Source organism: Portunus trituberculatus, chromosome 17, assembly GCF_017591435.1.
Source record: "Portunus trituberculatus isolate SZX2019 chromosome 17, ASM1759143v1, whole genome shotgun sequence".
Taxonomy (NCBI): Eukaryota; Metazoa; Arthropoda; class Malacostraca; order Decapoda; family Portunidae; genus Portunus; species Portunus trituberculatus.
The window spans coordinates 17,261,931-17,288,586 of NC_059271.1; the positions used below are offsets into that span (position 1 = coordinate 17,261,931).

The window sequence follows — 26,656 nt, forward strand, 5'->3', positions numbered from 1 at the left end:
TTATTTGAATGGCAACCTTAAAGCTGAAACCTCATATATTACAGGTACTTACATATACTAGCATACACACATACAATACAATCATACAATACCTTAGCATAATGGGGAAAAGTGATGCATGTGACATTAGAGATGTAAATGCAGGAGGAAGATGAGATAAGTTACAGAGAGGATTATAAAAGGAGAGAGATAAAATTATGCATAAGAGGATTTTGAAAAATTAATGATTTATTTTGCTGATATTGAGTGGAGTAATATTATGTGCAGAAAGACAGTACAAGAGAAATATGTTGTATTCTTACAGAAATACAATGAAGGAGTAAAAAAGTTTGTTCCTGTTTATAGAAATAAAAAAAATACATGTTTAGTACAATGCTAGATGCATACAAGCAAAAAAGCAAAAGATAAAGCATGGAAGAAACTCTCAAAGCAGAGAAATGACTATAAGAAATGGCAGTACAAAGATGCTAGAAATTAATATATTAGAGTAAGGAGAGAGGAAGAAAGAAATTTTGAGAAAGATGTAGTGGATAAAAGCAAAGATGAACCTAAACTTTTCTACAAGTTTATAAACAGCAAAGCAAAGAATAAGGAAACAATTGAAAAAGTAATTAAAGAAGAGATGACATGCCAAACAGAGAAGAAAATGTGTGAAATAATGAATGAGAACTTCAAAATGTATTCACTGCAGAAGATGATTTCACAGAACCTAATAGGACATTGGATTGCCAAGGATTACAGGAGATTGCAGTGCACAAAGAGGATATTGGGAGATTACTGGATAATGAGGCCAGATGGTGTATCAGGCTGGGTGTTAAAAGAATGTAAAGAGCAATTACTGGAGCTAATTTGGGAAATAATTAAAAGTTGAATAAATGAAGGGAAAGTTCCACTAGAGTGGAAGAGAGCCAACGTATTGCCGATATTTAAAGGACTACAGACCGGTGTCACTTACAAGTGTCATAGGGAAGTTATGTGAAGTAATTATCAAAGAAAAATGGGTTAAATTTCTAGAAGAGGAGCAAGTCATATTGAACAGACAATTTGGGGTCAGGACAGAGCGGTCATGTGTATCAAACTTATTAAGCTTGTACTTAAGAGTTATTGCAGGACTTGAAAACAGAGATGGATGGGTAGACACAGTATACCCGGACATTAAAAAGGCTTTTGATAAAGTCCCTCACCAAAGACTTCCTTGGAAACTAGAGAACATATCTGAGCCCTGATAAACACATAAGCAAGATATTTGGACGATCATATAAAATGTTGACTAACGTAAGAGTGGCATTTCATTACATGGATAAAGATATGATGAAAAAAATCATCACAAGCATGATACGCCCAAGGCTGGAATATGCAGCAGTGGTATGGTCTCCAAGCTCTAAAAAGGATTTAAGAAAATTGGAAAGGATACAGGAGATTGCTACAAAGATGGTGCCGGAATTAAAGGACCTCACATATGAAGAACGACTGAAGGAAATGGGACTGCCAACCTTACAAGATAGAAGAGAACGCGGGGACCTAATAACAATGTATAAGATAGTAAATGATATTGAAAAGATAGACAAAGAAGACCTGGTGCTGTTGACAGAAGAAAATGGAAGGACAAAAGGACATGAAAAGAAGATCAGGATGAGGCAGTGTGTGAAGGATATTGGAAAATACAGTTTTCCACACATAACGGTGGAAAAATGGAATGCATTGGATAATGGAACTGTCACAGCACATAGTGTGCATAACTTTAAAGGAAAACTAGATAAATGGAGATATGGAGACAGGACACTATGAGCCCCACTCGAACCCTGTACAATACAACTAGGTAAAATACAACAAGGTAAATACATCTTAAAGTCTATCCCAACCCCATGGTGGTATCTAACAATTTTTTTATATTATGGCTGCCAGATGGTGCCTGGTCAACCTAGTGGACTATAGGTATTTCACTGAGCATGAAAGATAAACTATGCTCATAATTTCTAACTCTTCAAGCTGTTCTCAATGCAAAACCAAGATCAAGAGTTGATCAAGCCTTCTGATGGCACCAATGGTCAGGTACTCACAGCAGGAGTGATAATGTTGAAATCAGTAACAGAGAGTCCTTGGATCTTATTTGTCACCTGGAAGATTAGAAGCGAGTCTGCTGCCACCCATCCCTCAGCCTCTGCATATGCTTTCACGGTGATATTACGTATTGCATCCTGTTAAGGCAAGTCATATCAGTGTCATATTATGGAACTACTTCTGATACTCTTTTTCAGGATAACTGTGTACAGGCTTTCTGCAGAACACATGACTTTATAAAATGTTTGCAACTCTCCTTTCTTATTCCAGCACAAACTCACATCAGAAAACATATAATACAGTGACTGGTCTTTGGTCTCTGTCATGTTCATTTCTTGATCATTCTCATCAAAAAGGCCCCAATATGAAGGAATTCCTGAAAAAAAAATTTCCACATGTATTTCAAATTGTTCCATTCAGTTTTCATATTCAAATTTCATATAGCTTATAAAATCTTGACTCATCATGATAGTACAATAAGTTTTCATAAGTAAAATACTGTTTTCACAATTGCAATCCAGTGCACAGCAAAACTGATACCAGCGCGGCACCAACATATGAATCATTTCCCTTAATGTGGCAATCAAACATTTAAAACTTGTGACTCTAACAAATCTCTTCAAGATTCTCACTTGTTAAATAGAATCTTTATCACAGCCAGTGTCTTACCCTTGCCAGCTGAAGGAGTGAACATAATGGGCACCAATGCTGGGAGGACCAAATTTCCATTAAATTCTAATGCTGGTACAGGGTCTTTTCCCTCCTCTACTACTATTGAAATGGCAATAGTGATGTCTTGTATAGGTTCTCTAATGTCCACCTGCAGAAGGACTTGAAAATATTACAACAGAAACAAATAATTCAATTTTCTTAATTTTCTGATTTTTATGCTACAAAATGCATATGCATCAACTCAACCATCATATTGCAGCTTAACTTTCATGGTTATGGCACAATACCATTTTGGTACATACTTAAACAGAGAGAATATTTATTCTCATGATGTATAAGAAAACTAAAGCATTAGACACGATTTGAACATTTCAGAAGCAGAGTAACACAAAAAGATTCTTACTCACTGTTACAGAAAATGTTATGACAGACACCTCATTGGAAAGGTTCAGAGTGAGGTCATGAATGCCAACAAGCAGGTCTGGGAGACTTAAGGTAATGTTGGTGATAAATGTGAAATCTGCCACAGCTGCATCACTCGGATCAATTTCTAGCATCTCCTCACCTGTATTGGTGAGGACATTTTTAACATTAAATTGGTAGCAAAACAGATGATGTTCTATCCTGGTAAAAATGTGTAATACCAGCAGCTATCTATCTATTGAGCTCAAGTAATCTGCTAAGTCCTGCTGTATCAGTGAAGCACTATAAGGATTGTTGTGGATAATACAACTCTCAAAATCTACCTATACCCAAAATTATTGTTTTTTTACTATCTCTCTCTCTCTCTCTCTCTCTCTCTCTCTCTCTCTCTCTCTCTCTCTCACCTGAACTACCATCTGAAAGTGTGAAGTTAGCCACCCAAGGAGGGTCATCAGATCCCAGGCAAGTGAGAGTAAAAGTCACATTTCCTGGAGGTGTTGCCTGTTAAAGCAAAGAAATATCATATGGTAAATCATAACTTTTCTCATCCTACCTTCTTACAGGGGTAAATATGAAACTAGTATGTAGTAGAGTGTAAACCACATGGAATATGCAACAACATTGATAAGAAAGAAAGTGACTCTTTTAAATCATAATATATATATATATATATATATATATATATATATATATATATATATATATATATATATATATATATATATATATATATATATATATATATATATATATATATATATATATATATATATATATATATATATATATATATATATATATATATATATATATATATATATATATATATATACACACACACACACACACACACCGTGCTCCATGGAGGCGGACGTGCCTCCTGCGCAAGGCGGCATCTAACTAACACTCCACACGCTAAGCAATGTGCTTGAGTGAGAATAGTTATTACTATTGAGGGGCGACCAGAGCGAGTGAACGAGTGTACAGAGTGAACGTAGCCTGGTGGCGTGTACATGGGAGTGATCGGAGGTGGGAGAACCTCCACACTCCAAACGACAGAGCGGGAACTCACAAAGGCAAGCCATAGCAGCCGCCAACGCATCCAACCACATACGTAGCTACCAGGCCTGGCCCCCAGTGACCACACACCCACATGTTCCCAGGAAGAGTAAGAAAAAATGGATAGACCGGTAAGGAATAAATTACCAAATTCAAAATATGTTGATGAGGTCCAGGGAGCAAAGCCAAAAGTGGCCAGTCAAAGCATGAGTCCAGCTTCAACAGGGGCAACATTGCAAGGTAGACTGGTAATGTTGGAGAAGAGATTTGAGGAGTTAGTGAAGGAATTAAAAGTTCAGAGGAGTGAGGAGGAGCAGGATAGAGAATTCCGCAAGGCTTTGAAGGAAAGAGTTAAGAGACTGGAGGAAAATGAAAAACGATTGGTGGATGAGAATGTGCACTTGAAAGTGGAGGTTGAAAAATACAAGAGACGGTTGGAGGAGAAAATGGATAGAGTAGTAAAGGAGAAAGATGACTTTAAGGAAATGATTAGTGAGCAGAATGAAAGGCTTGAAAGGGAATGGGAACTGAAGAAAACACAATGGACTGAGTCGAGGGAAGCAGAGATGGTTGGATTACAAGAAATAATTAAAGATCAGTTGAAGGAAGACAAAAAAGAAAGGTCCAAGGAACTGGTTAATGTAATGAAGAATAAGGAAACATTGATAAGGAAATAGCAGAAAAGAAGAAGAGTGTGTTAATATTTGGGATGAAAGAACAAAATATAACATATAAGACTAAGAGAATTAAGGAAGAATTAAAAACGGTAAGAGATCTGTTCAAAAATCTAAATGATGATGAAAAAAAAGACCTACAAGAAGAAGTGGAAGAGATCCATAGACTGGGTCCGTATAAGGAGGGAGTGAGCAGACCGATTAAAGTAGTACTGAAGTCACAACAATCTGCGGAGGATATCCTATATAGAACATCAAAGTTAAGAGAGATAGAAGGTTGTAAAGAGGTGTTTGTGAGAAAGAATAGAAATGAGGAAGAGAGGAGAAGATATAAGGAATTGGTGGAAGAGGCGAGAAGGAAAAATGATGAGCAGTCTGAGGAGGAAAGAAAAAAGTTTTTTTGGAAAGTTATAGGAGAGAAAATCAGAAAGTGGTATGTGGAAAGAAGGAATATGGAGGAACCCCTAGAGCAGTGGTTCCCAACCTTATTTGTCCCGTTCCCCCTTTTCCAGTCATTGTTTCACCTGTGGACCCCCTACAACGAAATAGGTTAAGCCAAGAAAATTAATAAAAGATTTTTCTGCAAGAAATGAATATATTAATGTAAAATGCCTTCCATTGTTATGCTGATTAAGATGTAGGCCTATTTATATGAAATCAGAAAACATTCCGTTCAGCACTTTTTGATTTAAGTAAAACACATAGGAAAAATGTTATGTTAATGTTGTTATAGTTGTAGGTATTGTGTGCAAAACTATCTTTATAATATTTGCCCTTTTTGAGCTTGCAAGCACATGTATGAATAAAAGAATCACAAAACTGTATGAATACAACAAAAAATCACAAAAACAGCAGTGAATGAAACTTTTCATTGGTTGCGAAAAAGTATGTCACTTTATATTTCTCAATGGGACTTTTGTGGTTGTTTTGAGCAACCAGCTCATGAATCCTTGGCTCAGTGGCAGCCAGTGCACACCTCAAGTCATCTTCCACAGACAGCTTGTTCCTTGATTTTGTTTTTATTGCAAGTAATGAAGAAAACCCACTTTCGCACAGGTAGGTTGAAGCAAAAGGCAAAAGAACTCGAACTGCCAGATCACTTATTTTTGGATATGATTCCATCATTGAACACCAGAAGCTAGACAAGGAGTTTGACTGGAACACATTCTTGGCTGTTGAATCATGGAGAAGCTCAATGAACTCTTCTTGTGCGTCTTCTAACACATCATCAACCTGACATAAGAAAGGATTTTTTGCTAATCCTGCATGCTGAGGGCTCAAGTCAGGAAAGTAACGGCGAAATTCATCATCTAGCTGAGACAAGTGGTCCATGATTTCCTTGGACAAGGTACTTGAAAGCTGACCATCAGCAAGAACTTCATTCAATGATGGAAACATCATAAATTTTCCTACACTCACTCTCTTCTTATACAGCTCCAATTTGGCCAAAATGCATGTATTGAGTCACAGTGGCTGAGCAAGTTTGAATCCTTTCCTTGGAGTCTCAAGTTCAGCTGGTTGAAGATTTCAAATATGTCCACAAGATAAGCAAGGCGGAGCTCAAAGTGTTCTGATTTCAATATCTCCAACAGGTCACATTTTTTCTGTACATCAAGAAACATTTCAACTTCCTGGCGAAGAGAGAAGAAGCGGGACAAAAATCTCCTGCAGACAACCACCTGACGGATGTATAAAGAGCAAGGAACTATGCTCGGATTCCATGTCATGACACAGTTGCTGGAACAGTCTCGTGTTGAGGGCAGAGTTTTCACATAGTTCACGACCTTGACAATACCAGTGAAAATTGTGAGAAGCCCAGAAGGAAGCGATTTAGAAGCCAGAGCCTCCCGATGAATGAAGCAGTGCACACCAACTGCATTTGGTGCTTTGGATTTTACTTTTGCTTGGAAACCCGACCTCGACCCAAGCATGGCTGGAGCTCCATCAGTTGTGATTCCAACAAGATTATTCCAACTCAAACCATGCTTGTCAAAAAACGATGACACAGCATTCATCACATCGTCATTTAAGGAGGCAATAAATCTTCCTGTCATCTCGCGAGCCACTCATGACCATCCCAAGGGCCAAATTTGTCACATGGACCGTGAGTTTGACACCGCTGATACTGTTAGCTAATGTAGAGCAATTCTAACATTTAAGCATTCAGTTTTAAGGATTGTGAACAGTAGTATAAATTTTATTCTGAGCCGCATGTCTCCTAATTCCAGTATAATAAATTTAAAAATAAGTAGAATCTCTATGGACCCCTTGAAATTCTTCCATGGACCCCTTGGGGTCCATGGACCCCTGGTTGGGAACCACTGCTCTAGGGGTTTCTCCACATTCCTTCTTTCCACATACCACTTTCTGACTCTCTCTCCTATAACTCTCCAAAAAAACTTTTCTCTTTCCTCCTCAGACCGCTCATCATTTTTCCTTCTCGCCTCTTCCAACAATTCCTTATATCTTCTCCTCTCTTCCTCATTTCTATTCTTTCTCACATACACCTCTTTACAACCATCTATCTCTCTTAACTTTGATGTTCTATATAGGATATCCTCCGCAGATTGTTGTGACTTCAGTACTACTTTAATCGGTCTGCTCACTCCCTCCTTATACAGACCCAGTCTATGGATCTCTTCCACTTCTTCTTGTAGGTCTTTTTTTCATCATCATTTAGATTTTTGAACAGATCTCTTACCGTTTTAATTCTTCCTTAATTCTCTTAGGCTTATATGTTATATTTTGTTCTTTCATCCCAAATATTAACACACTCTTCTTCTTTTCTGCTATTTCCCTTATCAATGTTTCCTTATTCTTCATAACATTAACCAGTTCCTTGGACCTTTCTTTTTTGTCTTCCTTCAACTGATCTTCAATTATTTCTTGTAATCCAACCATCTCTGCTTCCCTCGACTCAGTCCATTGTGTTTTCTTCAGTTCCCATTCCCTTTCAAAGCTTTCATTCTGCTCACTGATCATTTCCTTAAAGTCATCTTTCTCCTTTACTACTCCCACCATTTTCTTCTCCAACCATCTCTTGTATTTTTCAACCTCCACTCTCAAGTGTGCATTCTCATCCACCAATCGTTTTTCATTTTCCTCCAGTCTCTTAACTCTTTCCTTCAAAGCCTTGCGGAATTCTCTATCCTGCTCCTCCTCACTCCTCTGAACTTTTAATTCCTTCACCAACTCCTCAAATCTCTTCTCCAACATTACCAATCTACCTTGCATTGTTTCCCCTGTTGAAGATGGACTCATGCTTTGACTGGCCACTTTCGGTTTTGCTTCCTGGGCCTCATTGGCATATTTTGAATTGGTAATTTATTTCTTACCGGTCTATCCATTTTTTTTTTTCTTTTTACTCTTCCTGGGAGCATGTGGGTGTGTGGTCACTGGGGGCCAGGCCTGGTAGCTACGTGTGTGTGGTGGGATGCGTTGGCGGCTGTTATGGCTGGCCTTTGTGTGGTTCTCGCTCTGTCGTTTGGAGTGTGGAGGTTCTCACACCTCCAATCACTCTTATGTACATGCCACCAGGCTACGTTCACTCTGTACACTCGTTCACTCGCTCTGGTTGTGTGTGTGTGTGTGTGTGTGTGTGTGTGTGTGTGTGTGTGTGTGTGTGTGTGTGTGTGTGTGTGTGTGTGTAATTCACTGTTTGATCTGCTGCAGTCTCTGACGAGACAGCCAGACGTTACCCTACGGAACGAGCTCAGAGCTCATTATTTCCGATCTTGGGATAGGTCTGAGACCAGGCACACACCACACACCGGGACAACAAGGTCACAACTCCTCGATTTACATCCCATACCTACTCACTGCTAGGCGAACAGGGCTACACGTGAAAGGAGACACACCCAAATATCTCCACCCGGCCGGGGAATCGAACCCGGTCATCTGGCTTGTGAAGCCAGCGCTCTAACCACTGAGCTACCGGTGTGTGTGTGTGTGTGTGTGTGTGTGTGTGTGTATATATATATATATATATATATATATATATATATATGTGTGTGTGTGTGTGTGTATATATATATATATATATATATATATATATATATATATATATATATATATATGTGTGTGTGTGTGTGTGTTTGTGTGTGTGTCTATATATATATATATATATATATATATATATATATATATATATATATATATATATATATATATATATATATATATATATATATATATATATTTATATAGACACACACACACACACACACATATATATATATATATATATATATATATATATATATATATATATATATATATATATATATATATATATGTGTGTGTGTGTGTGTGTGTGTGTGTGTGTGTGTGTGTGTGTGTGTGTGTCTATATATATATATATATATATATATATATATATATATATATATATATATACAGGTGTCCCTCGGTTAACGATCGACTACTTAACGATATTTCGCTCATACGATCCTCCAAATTAATCCCTATTTTTTGGTTAACGATCGCCAAAATTCGGTTAACGATCGGATTGACCAATCGCAATCGCGATCGCAATCGCGATCGCAGCGCCTCCATCCACCCGCGGCCCGTGCAGTAAACACACCACAGTCTTTCCCGCTGTTTTGATTGTGCAACAACAACTCTATCACGCTCGCTCTAAACTTCTTTTTTTGTGCTTATTTGTGATCAAGTGAACTTAGTGATGGCTTCCAAGCGACCCAACGATTGTTCTCCACCGGGAGATAAGGCTAAAAAATCGAGAAAGAGCATTGGCCTTGATATTAAGTTGAACATTGTGACTCGTCATGAGGGTGGTGAAGGGGTAAACTCTATTGCTCGTGCCCTTGGTTTATCTCAATCAACTGTATCAACAGTTCTCCAGAAAAAAGTACAAGTGAAGCAGCAGGCCAACCAAGTCACAAACCTGCACAAACACACAACAACTCGTAACAGGGAACCGATTATGGAAAAATTGGAACGTTTGCTGAGGCTATGGATTGAAGACACACACACCGCCGCATGCCTCTTTCTACCCAACTCGTTACTACTAAGGCACTGAGCCTGTGGGAGGACCTGAAACCAGAATTCAACATAGGCGAGACAGTGTCCTTCAAGGCCAGTAAGGGGTGGTTTGAACGTTTCAAACATCGTGGGAGTCTACACAACCTCAAGGTTAGTGGGGAGGCAGCGAGTTCGGATCAACCGCTGCAAACGCCTTCAAGCCTTTGCTTAAAGAGCGCATCGAGGAAGGAGGTTATTCAGCCAAGCAGGTTCTAAACTTTGACGAGACAGGCCTGTATTGGAAGAAGATGTCATCGAGAACGTTTATAGCAAAGGAGGAGAAGTCGGCACCAGGATTCAAGGCATCTAAAGACAGGTTAACATTATTGGTGGGGGGGAATGCCGCTGGTGATCTTAAGCTTAAACCATGCCTTATTTACCATTCCCAAAACCCAAGAGCTCTGTCTGGCTATATTAAGGAATATTTGCCCGTAGTATGGAAGGCAAACAAAAGGGTGGATGACGACTGTTATCATGCAAAGTTACGTGACAGGATACCTCTCCAAATTCCTAAAAGAATATGCTGCCCAAAACAACATTGCTAACAGATTTCTCTTGCTGTGTGACAACGCCCCAGCCACCCAGAGAGCATGAATGACTGGGCAGATAATATTGAGGTCATGTTTATGCCCCAAACACAACTGCCCTCATCCAGCCGATGGACCAAGGAGTCATCGCTACTTTCAAGGCCTATTACCAGCGGCGCACCATGAAACAGCTGTTGGCCTGCATTGACACCCCTGACAAGCCGACCATGAAACAATTTTGGAAGGATTATAACATTAAAAAGGGGATCGACAACATCGACGAGTCATGGAAGGAGGTGTCCAAGTCGGCAATGAATGGATGTTGGCGTAATTTGTGGCCTGAGTGCGTGGAACGTAAACAGGAAGTCCCTGTCGATGTTACAGCAGTAAGGAAAGACATCGTTCATATCTCCCATAAGGCAGGCTTCAATGAGGTGGACGAGAATGACGTACAAGAACTGCTGGACAGTCATTCTGAGCCTCTCTCCAACGACGACCTCATGGAGTTGGAGAAACAAAATACTTTGGAGGAAATGGAGGAGGACAAGGAGCCTGAAAGAACCCTCTCCGTCAAGATTTTCGAGGAGATTTTTAATCATATTAACCAGGCCATACATCTTCTCCAGGAGAATGACCCCAACCCAAACCGAAGTAATGGCGTGACTAATGCTATAGAAAATGACATGAAAGTGTATAAAGAACTATTTGAGGCAAAGAAAAGGATGGCAAAACAGACAGTCATCTCATCTTTCTTCAAACCACTCACCGCCCAAGCAACCCCATCCACATCCCAAGCAACCCCATCTACCGATCAAGCAACTCCATCCACCTCCCAAGCTACCCCATCCACCTCAAAAGCAATCCCATCTACTTCCATAGGAGTCATCTCGTCGTACTTCAAAGTTCGTCCTGCTACCTCGAAAAAAACTCCACCCACTTCCAAAACAACTCCATCCACCTCCAAAACAACTCCACCCACATCCAATCTATCCTTCACATCCACCGTAACCTTGAGTGACGATGAGGAGAGCCTGGATGACCCACCCCCACTGGAAAACGTATTCTCTCAAGAATTTGAAGGGTTTGAAGCAGCTGACCGAGTTTGGGTCGGTGTGGGCATGATGAGATTTAATCCTCCAAGGCCCTGTGTCCTCGGGGCACAAAACAACACACTACGCATATCACATCCACTCCTCAAGGTAAGTACTACCAATTCTAAAGGTGTAAATAACAACTAACAACATAGAAAGTGTCGTTTATTTACGCATCGCGAAATACATGTATGTAGTTGATAATTTCAAATCCCTCAGTTAGCGATCGTTTCGGTTAGCGATCTGTTTTGGGAAACGTAACCCTATCGTTAACCAAGGGATACCTGTATATATATATATATATATATATATATATATATATATATATATATGTTGCGCATACGTGCGTAACGACACCACTTGCTCTCGTGCCCACAATCTTGAATCTTCAGAATTTTCTACCATCTGGCTAAGACTTCAATGTCACTCTCTAACTAAATTCATCTGTGCTGTATACCTCTCACCTAATTCCTCTGACTATGTAAAATTCTTTGACTATTTGACTTCCAAGGTGGAGCACATCTTATCTCACTTTCCTTTGCTGAGATCTCCATTTTAGGGATTTCAATGTTCACCACCAGCTTTGGCTTTCATCTTCTTTCACTGACCAACCTGGTGAACAAACCTTCAACTTTGCTATCCTTCATGACCTAGAGCAGCTAGTGAAGTTCCCTACCCGTATTCCTGACCGCCTTGGAGACACGCCCAACATTCTTGATCTTTTCCTAACCTCCAACCCTTCTGCTTACTCTGTTAAACTTTCCTCTCCGTTGGGCTCCTCCGACCACAATCTAATTTCCGTTACCAGTTCTATCACTCCAGTGCAGCCTCAGGACCCGCCTAAGCGGAGGTGCTTCTGGCATTTTAACTCTGCTAAGTGGGAGGAACTAAGGCAGTACTATTCTGATTTCCCTTGGGATGATTATTGTTTTCATGTCAGAGATCCTTCTCTTTGTGCCGAGCGCATAACAGAGGTGATTATCTCTGGCATGGAGCTATACATTCCTCATACTTTCTCTAACCCTAAAGCTAAAAAGCCTTGGTTTAACTCTGCTTGTTCTCGTGCTGTCAATGATAGAGGCGGCTCACAAACGGTTCCGTAGCCATCCAACTGCTGAAACTCATGCCCTATATATTTCTGCCCGTAATCATGCCAAATCTATTCTCCAACTTACTAAAAACTCTTTCATCAATAGAAAATGTCAAAGTCTTTCCAATTCTAACTCCTCTCGAGATTTCTGGCATCTAGCCAATAATATCTCTAACAACTTTACTTCTTCGTCTTTCCCTCCTTTACTTCATCCAGATGGCTCTACAGCTGTCTCTTCTTTTCTAAAGCTGAACTCTTCGCTCAAACCTTTGCTACCAACTCAACTTTGGATGATTCTGGGCATATTCCTCCTACTCCTCCACCCTCTGACTACTTCATCCCTAAAATTAAAATTCTTTATAAAGACGTTTTCCTGGCCCTCTCTGGCCTTGATTCTCGGAAGGCTTACGGTCCGGATGGAGTCCCTCCTGTTGTTCTCAAAAACTGTGCTTCCGAACTCGCTCACTGCCTGGTCAAACTCTTTCATCTGTGTCTCTCTACTTCTATTTATCCTTCTTGCTGGAAGTTTGCTCACATTCAACCTGTCCCTAAAAAAGGTGACCACTCCAATCCTTCTAACTACCGCCCTATAGCTTTGATTTCCTGCCTTTCTAAAGCCTTTGAGTCTATCCTTAATAGGAAGATAATGAGGCATCTATCAGCTCACAACCTTCTCTCTGATTGCCAGTATGGTTTCCGTAAAGGCAGATCTACTGGTGATCTTCTTACTTTCCTAACTGAATCTTGGTCATCCTCTTTTAGGGACTTCGGTGAAACCTTTGCTGTCGGCCTTGACATATCGAAAGCCTTCGATAGAGTCTGGCACAAATCTTTAATTTCTAAACTACCCTCCTACGGATTCTATCCTTCTCTCTGTACCTTCATCTCCAGTTTCCTTTCCGATCGTTCTATTGCTGCTGTAGTAGACGGTCACTGTTCTTCCCTAAAACTATCAACAGTGGTGTTCCACAGGGTTCTGTCCTATCACCCACTCTCTTTCTATTATTCATCAATGATCTCCTAAATCTGACTCAATGCCCTATCCACTCCTATGCTGATGATACCACCTGCATTATTCAACAGCGTTCAACAGACGCCCAACCCAACAACAATTAAATGACTCAAGGCGAGATGCTATAGGACGCCTAACTTCTGATCTTTCACTTGTTTCTGATTGGGGCAGAGAAAACCTGGTTTTGTTCAATGCCTCAAAAACTCAATTTCTACAACTATCTACTCGACATAACCTTCCAGACAACTATCCTCTCTTCTTCAATAACACTCAACTTCCCTCTCCTCTACATTAAACACACTCGGTCTATCCTTCACTAAAAATCTAAACTGGAAATTTCACATCTCTACTCTTGCTAAATCAGCTTCCAAGAAGTTAGGTGTCCTATGGCGTCTTCGTCCATTTTCTCTCCCTCCCAGCTGCTTGCTCTGTACAAGGGCCTTATCCGCCCGTGTATGGAGTATGGCTCTCATGTCTGGGGGATCCACACACAGCTTTACTAAACAAGGTGGAATCTAAAGCTTTTCGTCTTATCAACTCTTCTCCTCTAACTGACTGTCTTGATTCTTTAAGTCACCGCCGCAATGTTGCATCTTTATCTGTCTTCTACCGCTGTTTTCATGCTGTCTGCTCTTCTGAACTTGCTAACTGCATGCCTTCCCCTCCTGCGGCCTCGCTGCACAAGACTCTCTACTTCTTCTCATCCCTATTCTGTCCATCTTCCTAATGCAAGAGTTAACCAGTATCTTCACTCCTTCATTCCCTACACTGGTAAACTCTGGAACTCTCTACCTGTGTCTGTATTTCCACCTGCCTATGACTTAAACTCTTTCAAAAGAGGAGTGTCAAGACACCTCTTACGTTAACTGGACCCTCCTTTTAGATTTTTTGTTTTCTCTTTCTACTTTCCTCTTAACAGGGCCTGGCAACCAGCGGGATTTTTTTTCCAACACTTTGTTTTCCCTTGGCCAGTGCCCTTGTAATGTAAAAAAAAAAAAAAAAAAAAAAATAATATATATATATAGATAGATAGATAGATAGATATATATATATATATATATATATATATATATATATATATATATATATATATATATATATATATATATATATATATATATATATATATATATATATATATATATATATATATATATATATATATATATATATATATATATATATATATATATATATATATATATATATATATATATATATATATATATATATATATATATATATATATATATATATATATATATATATATATATATACATATATATATATATATATATATATATATATATATATATATATATATATATATATATATATATATATATATATATATATATATATATATATATATATATATATATATATATATATATATATATATATATATATATATTCTCTTGTTTGCAGACGATATTAAAGGCGTGAGCAACTTCAGCATTGTTCAGTTTTTGCTGAGCTTTCTCTATTTGTCTTATTAATTCTTTGTTTTGAGCAGTAAGAGCCCCGATGAGCTGCCCAAAAGTAGAGTTGTTTGCAACGTTTCGTTCCTTTTCATGGAACATCTAAAGGCAGAATGAGTGGGAGTAGTGATCGTGGTGATATTTATACCCCCGTGGGTGGGTCAGTAGATGGTGTGCTGCAACCTGATTGGTTGATTCAGTGCGTGGCCTGGCGGCGTGTGTCGGCCGTGGTATCAAGCCGTGTAGGTCTTCTTTTTTGTGTGGGTAATATCTGTAGGTCTTGTGTTTGTAGATTCATGGCTGGTCTATCTTGTGCTATGTATAGTGATTCCAAGAAGAGTAGGCGTGGGTCACTTCATGGTCGATGATAGTGGTGTTATTTTCAAAATGTTTCCTTGTAGCAGTCTGGCATGTTCTCGTTTACATATATATATATATATATATATATATATATATATATATATATATATATATATATATATATATATATATATATATATATATATATATATATATATATATATATATATATATATATATATATATATATATATATATATATATATATATATATATATATTTCGGGAGTAGACCATTTTGAATGCATGTACTATTGAAGTCAACAGCGAGGTCTGCATTATTCTTTTTGTACAGCGTATTTTGTGTTTTTCGCACAAGGTGCGTTAAATCCGGTTTAGTTGGTGAGTAGTGTGCCAAAGTCCATTTTCTCTAGACGTCTTTTGGTCTTGATCAGACCATCTTCAGGAAAGAGTGCAAAGTGAGTGCAACTAGTGAGGATGCGGGCTTATACTTCTCTCCTGAAGATGGGATCAAGGAAGCAGGTAGTCGTCACGCTCTGACTGGCTACCTGGCGACTACCTGCTTCCGCCGTCCATATAAGCCCGCATCCTCACTAGTTGCACTCACTTCTCTCCTGAAGATGGTCTGATCAAGACCGAAGACGTCTAGAGAAAATGGACTTTGGCACACTACTCACCAACTAAAACGAACGCACTGTGCGAAAACACAAAATACGCTGTACAAAAGAATAATGCAGACCTCGCTGTTGACTTCAAGAGTATATATATATATATATATATATATATATATATATATATATATATATATATATATATATATATATATATATATATATATATATATATATATATATATATATATATATATATATATATATATATATATATATATATATATATATATATATATATATATATATATATATATATATATATATATATATATATATATATATATATATATATATATATATATATATATATATATATATATATATATATATATATATAAAGAGGAGGTATATAATAGCTGGAGAAGAGACAGGATGGGTAAAGGGGGAGGAGGAGTGCTAATAATGGTTCGTAATAATATACGTATGTGTGGAGGATGTGCAATATGGTGCCAGCAAGGTTGAAGTAATGGGAGTAACAATCAAAACAGAGGAATTGAAAAAAAAAGGAAAATCATAGTTACATATGTACCACCTAAGACAAATACATAGCGAACTGGGGAACATAAGGATATGCAAAGAGAGGTGATTAAGTGCTTAGATAATATGATAAGAAGAGATGGAAGAATACTACTTGTTGGAAACTTTAACTGTAGAAAAAATCAAGTGGAGAGAGATGGAAGTAATGGGTAATGCTGGACAATGGAGTGAGGAGGTGTTACAGTTCACTATGGTAAATACAATGGAACAGTGGGTGGAGGTGCCAACAAGGTACAGGAGGGAAAAAGAACCATCGTTGCTTGACCTATATATAGTATTCACAAAGGAGCCAGAACCCCCTCCCAGCATACAATATTTTAAGTCCAATGGGAAAAAGTGATCATGTGACATTAGAGCTGGAAATACAGAAGGAGGATGGGATAAGATACAGAGATGACTACAATAAAGAGAGATTAAATTATGCAGGAGCTGATTTTGAAAAATTTAAGAAAATTTTTTAGCTGATATTGAATAGAGAAACATTATGTATGAAAGGACAATACAAGGGAAATATGAAATATTCATACAGAAATATAACAAAGGAGTAAAGCAAAATGTACCTATTTATAGGGTTAAGAAAAGTATACATATTTGGTACAATGCTAGATGCACAGAAGCCAAAAAGGCAAAAGATAAAGCTAGGAAGAAACTCATAAAATAGAGAAATGACAATAACAGACAGCAGTATAAGGATGAGAGAAATGAATATATTAGAGTAAGGAGAGACGAAGAAAGAAACTTTGAGAAGGATGTGGTGCGAAAGAGAAGATGAACTCAAGCTTTTCTACAAATTTATGAATGGTTAGATGAAAAATAAGGAAACAATAGAACAAATAATTAAAGAAGGGAAGACATACCAAACAGAAAAGGAAATATGTGAAATAATGAATGAGAGCTTCAAAACTGTATTCACTGAAGAAAAGAATTTTACAGAACCAAATAGAACATTGCATTGCCAAAAATCATTGCAGAAAATCATAGTGCACAAAGAGGATATTAGAAGATTATTAGATCATTTGGATGTCAGAAAAGCAATGGGGCCAGATGGTATATCAGGCTGGGTGCTAAAAGAATGTAGACCAACTGTTGGATCCAATTTGAGAAATTACTACAAGTTCAAAAAATGAAGGTAGCATGAAGGAGAGCCAACATAATACCAATATTTAAAGGCAAAGGCAACTGAGCCATTAAATTACAGACCAGTGTCACTTACAAGTGTTATGGGGAAGTTGTGTGAAATAGTTATCAAAGAAAAAAATGGGTTCAACATCTGGAAAAAGAACAAGTTATATCAAACAGACAATTTTGCTTCAGGACAGGATGGTCATGTGTGTCAAACTTATTAAGCTTCTACTCAAGAGTAATAGAAGGACTGGAAAACAGAGATGGATGGGTGGACACAGTATGCCTGAATATAAAAAAACTTTTGATAAAGCTCCTCATGGAAGACTACTTTGAAAACTAGAGAACATAGGAGGACTGCAAGGAACTTTGTTAGAATGGATAAGGGATTATTTGAAAGACAGGGAGATGAGAACTGTGATCAGAGATACATACTCATCTTGGAATAAAGTAACAAGTGGAGTGCCACAAGGGTCAGTGTTAGCCACCAGTATGTTCCAGATTTATGTAAATGACATTCACAATGGGGTAAACAGTTATATTAATTTATTTCCTGATGATGATCTGGAAGTGATTATACAGGAAAATCTGAACTCCAAAAAACAGATGAGTAAGATATTTGGATTATCATATGAAATGTTAATTGACTAATATATGAGTGGCATTTCAATTCATGGACAAAGATATGATGAAAAAAATTATCATAAGCATGATACATCCAAAACTGAATATGCAACTGTGGTGTGGTCTCCGAGCTCTAAAAAATATATAAGAAGATTAGAACAGATTCAGAAGATTGCTACAAAGATGGTGCTGGAACTAAAGGATCTAACATATGAAGAAAGGCTGAAGGAAATAGGATTGCCAACCTTACAAGTAGAAGACAACAAGGAGACCTAAAAACAATGTACAAGATAGTCAATGGCATTGAAAAGATAGACAAGGAAGATCTGGTGCTGGTGACAGAAGATAGGATAAGAGGACATATAAAGAAGATTAGGATGAGGTAGTGTCTGAAGAATATTGGAAAATACAGTTCTCCACATAGAATGGTGAAAAAGTGGTATGCATTGAATGATGGAAGTTGTTACAGCACATAATGTGCATAACTTTAAAGAAAAATTGGATAAATGGAGACATGGAGACAGGACACTATGAGCTCTGCTCGAACCCTGCACAGTACAACTAGGTAAATACACATTTTCACCTAATGGTAGTAAATGGTGGAGGAGGAAGAAGGAGGAACGAAAGAATGCAGGCACCATTCACATATTAACATTAAGCATAAATTAAAACTATACGTCCTTAAGACACAAAAAAGGTCAGTAAATAGTGTGAAAATGATGAAAGAATAGTCACAGTGCATGAGATCCATGGGAAACACGTAGATACTAGCTCAACTGAGGCTAGACCGATGCGCCAAGCCACCAACTACAGCAGCAACATCCCCAAGTGTGACTCCTATCTCAAAATTTTGCTTAATTGTATCTCGAAATAATAAAATTATCATATCATAGCTCATATCTCAAAAAAGTTGTTTCACGGTTCAACTTTCATGGCCTTGCTATTTCATGGGTTTTATATATAGATACATTTCGCGGATTTTTCACTATATTATGGGGTCCACAGCGTCACTTAACGAGTTGAGACAAGATTGTATACAGCATGCCATTGGTTGACAGCTGAAAGCCAGCTAATCAGAGCATGCAGCCGTGTGTCCTGGGCTCTGATTGGCCAGTGGAATGCAGCATCCCTCCTTATTAGATGCTTCCACGTATATGCCATCCACTTCTTTTCAGCCTGTGATCCATGCTGGTACTGTTACAATAGTATGGTTGATAAGAGTGTGGCAAGAAAGGTTGATAATAGTTTTGGGGAGGTTTAAAAAGGTTTAAAATGTTACGTATATAGCAAAGTATATATAGCATCCTACTTCGTGGATTTTCACCTTTCGCAGATGGTTACAAAATGTATCCCCTGCAATAAACGAGGGAACACTACATATGTATAAAGATGACATAGTTGATTTTATCAAATGGATACATAGCAGGGATGCTGAAACTTCTGATTTGTTCCTTCTAACAACTAACTTACTAACAAAGGCTGTATTTGGTATAGATGTACATGTGATAGTTTTATACTTTACATGACCAATATCTCAAACCTTATACCATGGAATCCATTTAAACCAGATCTTCTATTCATCCTGTTATATTCCAATACGTATCTTCCACAACTTCACTCACCCAGGGTTTGAAGGTGGTGACTGTCCACTCTGCTGGTTTGATTATTGGCACCACAAGGATTGTCACCTCAAACTCTGTGACATTGAACAGGTTCTCAGCTTGCACAGTTGCATTGAAGATGCCAGTCTTGATGGGGGTGTAAGGTGTGTAGTACATCTTTCCTCCATCAGGAACCTCTGAGAAAATGACATGATGTGATGAGAAAAAATAGAAGAACCAACTTGTATAAATCCACTATATGACAAATGAAGCACTCACCATCAATATAATTCCATACTTCAGTATTTGCTTCATCATTCACCACAATCCGAAGAGAAATCGGCGCTCCCTGTAGTGATTGGAATCAATGGTAATTATGAAAAATAGGTATGACAAAGTGTTCTACAGCAACAGTTAAACACATTCCTACTGCTCATGAGGAGAAAGATTAAAGAATTCTTGCAAGATGTATAACTTTTTTAACTTTTCTTTGTTGTGCCTTAATTTGTTCTCTGATGTATTGCAGTATGTGCTAAATGATAATTGACCTAATAATGACAATAACAATAATAACTATAATAATAGTAATAGTAATAATAATAATAATAATAATAATAATAATAATAATAATAATAATAATAATAATAATAATAATAATAACAATAATAATAATATGAATATGAATATGAATATGAATATGAAAAAGAATAATATGAATAATAATGATAACAATGATAGTATTAATAATAATAATAATAATAATAATAATAATAATAATAATAATAATAATAATAATATGAATATGAATATGAATATAAATATGAATATGAATATACATACCTTGTATAATCTCTCACAATCATTCTACAGATGTTATTAAACAGTAGCACACTTACTGTAAGGAAGGGAACAGCAATGAGAGTGGACTCCATTGAACCAATAGTATCTGCAATAACTTGGGGAGCACTGATTACAGTCTGACACTTGACATTATTGGTTGTCATAGCTGTGGTCTCAGTAACTGCTCCTCCAGGCAGCTGTGGGAGAAATAGCAGTACAAGTATTACACATTTCAGTACATCTGAAGATCTTAATTTTTTTTCATTGCACCTCGCATTATCTACTGCATTTGTTAATTTGTTTGTCCTGTGTAAACAAATAAATAAATAAACAAGTATACTCCAATTCTGTCATGCCCATGTAGAAAGAGATATTTCCAACTAAATCAATGATTTTTACTGATAGAAATTGAGGTAGGCTATTATACATGAAGAATATTTTTTTAGCATAAATTTGGCCAGCTAGGCTAGTTAATTTCAATGCATTTTAACAGGTGAACAGTTAAGATACATATGGAGGACCCCTTTCAGAGCCACTTACTTGAAATGTCATTGACCAGGAAGTGTCGTTGATGAGGACTTTAGAGTTCAGCCCGTTGAAATCTTCAGCAGGTGCCACAGAAGGGTGGGTGCAAGTCCACGAAGGTCCCAGACTTGTCACCTGAAGCCACATCAAAACACCACTCATCATTAATCCTTTTCCTGTTATGGGCATCCTTCACTAACCTCCAGACCAGCATGACAATTTTTTGAGTGGAAACAAAAAGAAATGGAAGTCAATCTAATCTTTCCAAGCTCTCACCCCAACAACTGCTACCCAAATAACTTTTCTTTTCTACCCCATCCTCTGTCTTTCATCACCATCATCATAATCATCATTCATTTCCCCCTCTTCTTCACCAACTTCAGTGAATATGAATTTTAGAATAATTGATCACTACCAAGTAAAAGCCTTTGTGATCACCACTACTGTTTAAATGAAAAGATAGAACTTCAACTCTCTCTCTCTCTCTCTCTCTCTCTCTCTCTCTCTCTCATGCAATATTTCACCCATAGTAGTTATAGATTCAGTATGGTCTTCATTATGTAAAAATCATGTTTGCAGAATAAATTACCTGAACAGTATACGAGGCATGTATTGTGAAATTAGCTTGTCTCACTATATGACTGAATATATTATCTTCGTTTACCATAAGTTTGCTCTATAGTAGATTCTTTGTCATTCACATTTGACACCAAAGCAACCAATCAGGTCAGAGTTTCAAGCGATGACAAAGCTATATTCTTGTTTGATACTTTTTTTAGGATGCTTTGGGGAGGAAAAAAAGTATGACACTGGTAAGTCATGATAAAAGTGTCATATTTCCCTTACCCGGCCAATAAGAGTTTTGAGGCGCATGAGGAGGTGACGGGGCTGTCGCTCCACCATTGTAAATGCCGGTGAGGTGCTGGTAAAGAAAAGAGCATCTCCTTCCTGTCTGCTGGTGCCTGGCACGATGCGATGCATTACCTGACAATAAATCATACATTAAAGGCCATTTCACACTGGAGACAGGCACATGACACACGAATTGGGCTGACTTTGGTTGCTATGGGTATGTTCACATCAGGCGTGATGCTAGGCAAGACATTCGCCGTAGTGGAGGTTGACTTGACAGTTCTTGATGTGGAGGATAAGAAGGAGGTGGAGGAAGAAGAGTTATTAACACGTTAACCGCCATAAGGCAGTTTGGGAATTCCCCCGTGGCGCCATGATGTTTACCACGCTCTAACAGTCAGTGCTGTGGTAGCAGCGGAGCGAGAATGTGGGTATGCATTTTGCTCCTCAAATAGATTCTCTTAGACCTGTCAAAGTCTTGTTACACGGGTGGTACATATGGCGATACATTAGTCTGAGCACCTCAGCAGCGCCACATGAACCACCCGTGGTCATAAAATTTTATGATGCACTTGTGGCTCAAATGATGAAACAAATACTATTCATATTGAATATTTTAGTTAATAAGTATCATGCAAAGAAAGCCTTTTCAATGAAGGAATTCCGGGAGTCTTTAGTTCATTCTCTTACCACAAGAACTCCAACAGAGAAAATAAGCATTGGAAGAGAGTCTCTCTCTCTGGGAGGTAAAAGATCATCTCATTTCCTTGTTGAATTGCTATCAGACCCTTAGTCTAAATAAAGGAAGTGCAACTGCAGCTGCAAAAGCTAGGAGAGTAAAAACTGGGTGTAATCAATGTGATGGCAGTCCACATCTGTGTATCTCATGTTTTGAAAGAATTCACTCTGAATAAGGAAAGTGTTTGTAAGGATAAAAAAAAAAAAAAAAATTAATTTGTCTTGCTATAAATAGGATACAAGCATTCTAGTTGTTACAAGAAAATTTATTTTGTGATGGGTATCATGAGTGATTGCATCAGATGATTATATATTTTTTTTTTCAAGGACTTTGCTTTTATGTGGTAATTTTTCATTTTTGTACTTTGATGAGTGAAAAATAATGTTTGATAATTCTTAATTTGCTACTTTTTTGCTATAGAATGTAAGAAAATGCAAATTAATCTGAAAGATCACTGTGTTTATAAAAAAAATTTGTTTTCATTTTATGGAAAAAAAATAATAATTTCCTGTATTAATATCTTTCAATGCTATATTTTTGAAGAAATTGATCAATAAACTATCACTTAAAATATTTGTGTTTGCATTTTGTCTATTGTATTGTTAGAAATACTGATTCAAAAAGAAGAAAAAAAAACTCATTAATGTACCACCGCTGGTACATGTGGCAGTTACTGAAGGTATGAAATGTACCATCGGTGGTACATATGGCGGTAAACATGTTAATGTTATCTATAGCATTAAATAATGAGAGAAAAGGAATTGGGTATATCAAGAAAATATGAAACAACTGGAATGTCGTGAATATCATCATCTTATTTAAGAGCTAGAAATGGATGAGGGAAATTTAGATAGACTAGTATTTCACACTGACTCCAGCTCAGTTCTCTTAAGTTCTATCATTCAATGAACAAGATATTGAGAAACAAGGCACCAACTACATCAATTCACAGTGAAGAAAAGTGAGTGAGGGGAAGTTTGGAAGTTGGTCAATGCGGTCAAAACAAAGTATGCCTCTGGGAGACGAAAGCACAAATGTGGGAGTGCCAAGGGACCCATCCAATGCTATGGCCAGAAAAATTGCCTGCCTGGTGATCTTGAAATCGGTGCATGCAGTGTGGCTGGCATCTGTCCCAAACTTTCACATGTAGTGTGAACACTCCAATTGTAAATAAACTGAGGTGATTTTAAGAGAGAGAGAGAGAGAGAGAGAGAGAGAGAGAGAGAGAGAGAGAGAGAGAGAGAGAGAGAGAGAGAGAGAGAGAGAGAGAGAGAGAGAGAGAGCACTAAGTGGTGAAAAAAAAGTTGAGCAATTTGTAAGTTATGGATAATCAATCAATCATGGGGGGCAAATGCCGAGGGGTGCGTGACCTCGTCTACCCTATGGCATCACTCCAGGTGGTCACACCTCGCGAGTCTCCATGCAGGTTCCCTTTCCATGACAAACAATTCCCAGCAAGAGGCATCGACTTGCTGCAGCCATGAGTAGTGTGGACGTCCCCTTGGCCTCCTCCATGCTGGGTTATCCTTTTCAAAGACAACCCGATATGCAGGATCGGCTACCAGGTACCGTGCCACATGCCCATATAGCAGAGCTGGGCACTTCCGTACCTCAGTCCGTACCTCCACTCCTCCGTACCTACAGACCACCAAACGAGGTGTAGAGGTCCGAAATGTAGAAAAAATTTCAAAAGTGCGGAAGTAACAGGTACAGAAAGGCGACATTTTAAGTCCGTACCTCCGCACCTGAGACATGTGTGGAAAGATGAAATTTTAAGTCCGTAACCTCTGCACCTGAGACAGGTGCAGAAAAGCGAAATTTTGAATCCGTACTTCTGCACCTAAGATTTTCAAGAAAAATGAATAAATAAAGACGACAGTCCGCACTCCATAGCATTACTTTTGGTCGTTTTTTTTGGCAGCCTGTGATACCAGGCATATTTTCCTGCCATTTGAGTGGCATCACTCATTCAGGTCTAAGCATGCTCTCTCTCTCTCTCTCTCTCTCTCTCTCTCTCTCTGATGATGATGATGATAATGATGATGATAATAACAATAATAATAATAATAATAATAATAATAATAATAATAATAATAATAATAATAATAATGATAAGTTGCAATGACTTCCAGTTACTGCTAACCATACATACATTACAATGATTGCAAGCATATATATATATATATATATATATATATATATATATATATATATATATATATATATATATATATATATATATATATATATGGAGCTCTGATGTAATAATGACTTGTATTTTGTTTTATTTTTTGAGGTGCGGACTAGATTTTTCGGGTGCACTTTAATAGTTTTGGGTACGGTGCCGGAGGTGCAGAGGTGCAGTACCGGACCGAGGGAAGAAATTTTAAGCGCAGAAGCACAGGTACGGATTATCTGCATTTCAAAGTCCGGAAGAGCGGTACCGAACTACCCGATATCCAATAACACGCCCATCTCTGCCATATAGGTACAGTTGGTGTTGACGGACTATGCTGGTAATTGGCCTCCAATAAGTCACACGAGGCAATTACTGATTTGACATAAAGTCATACCAGCAGTACCCCATGATCCTATGAAGGCATATAGTACTCAATTAGCCTCTTCAGATCAGTGTTCAGCGTCCATGTCTCACAAACATAAGAGTAAAACAGGGATCCGAATCTTCCTCTGTCTGCACAGATGCCGACAGTTCCAAATACACATGTTGAGCGAGTCCATAATGCCATGAGTCAGGCCAATCCACTGTAAAACTTCCTGGTTCAACCCACCATCTTTACGCACTACACCACCAAGGTATATGAAATTTTCCAAGATCTTAATGTTCTCGTCACACACATGGACAGACTGTTTCATCCAGTAAACCTCAAAACACCTGAACTTTGGTCTTGGGGCAAGAAACTTGGAGTCCCAGGGGCTTCGCCTCCTCGTGCAGTGCCTCTAGAGCCATTACCAGAACCTACAGTGACTCAGCAAAGATTATTGCATCATTGGCAAAAACAAGATCTGTTATCTCAGTATTGCCAACAAATGCTCCACAATGACTTTGGTTTACAATTGTACTCTGCCTAGTACCCAGACCATGCAAATATCAAAAAGTGACGGAACAAGCATGCATCCCTGCTTCACTCCCGTATATACAGGAAAGAAGTTGGGCACACCTCCTCCACACTTCACAGCACACACAGTCCCGGAGTAGAGGCCAGTTAATAGACCAATCATCCTTGCAGGAATCCCACGGAGATGCAGAGGATCCCAGAGTGTCTCTTGATGCACTCAATCAAACGCCTTCTTGAGATTGACATAGGCTGCAAGCATCACTTGTCGAAACTCACGCCGGCACTCCACCAGTACACGAAGCGCTAGGATCCGGTCAGTTGTTGACTTACTAGGCAGGAACCCAGACTGTTCAGGTCTCTGGTGTTTTAGCAGGTGACTGCAGATATGCATCAACAGCAAATGGGCAAGCATCTTGCCTGGTACATTGAGCAGTGTTATATCGCGGTAGTTGTTGCAGTCCTGACAGTCCTCTTTCCTCTTCCAGATAGGGATGAGCAATCCCTTTTTCCACTCAGGGGGAATGGTATCCGAATGCCATACAGCAGTTGAGACAGCATATAATCCACAGATTATGGCCTCATCCCCCACTTTGAGCAGCTCTGCACTGATGTTA

General features: G+C 38.2%; 1 protein-coding gene across 1 annotated transcript; it reads right to left on the minus strand.

Annotated features, from left to right (window-relative positions):
- Positions 1-774: 774 nt before the first annotated feature.
- On the minus strand, positions 775-3,290 carry LOC123504875. Its single transcript, XM_045255781.1, has 5 exons — positions 3,141-3,290; positions 2,731-2,881; positions 2,343-2,437; positions 2,061-2,198; positions 775-807 (listed from the first exon to the last, which is right to left on the minus strand). Exons 1-5 carry the CDS (start codon positions 3,288-3,290, stop codon positions 775-777), a joined length of 567 nt encoding a protein of 188 aa, XP_045111716.1.
- Between the last annotated feature and the right edge of the window lie 23,366 nt (positions 3,291-26,656).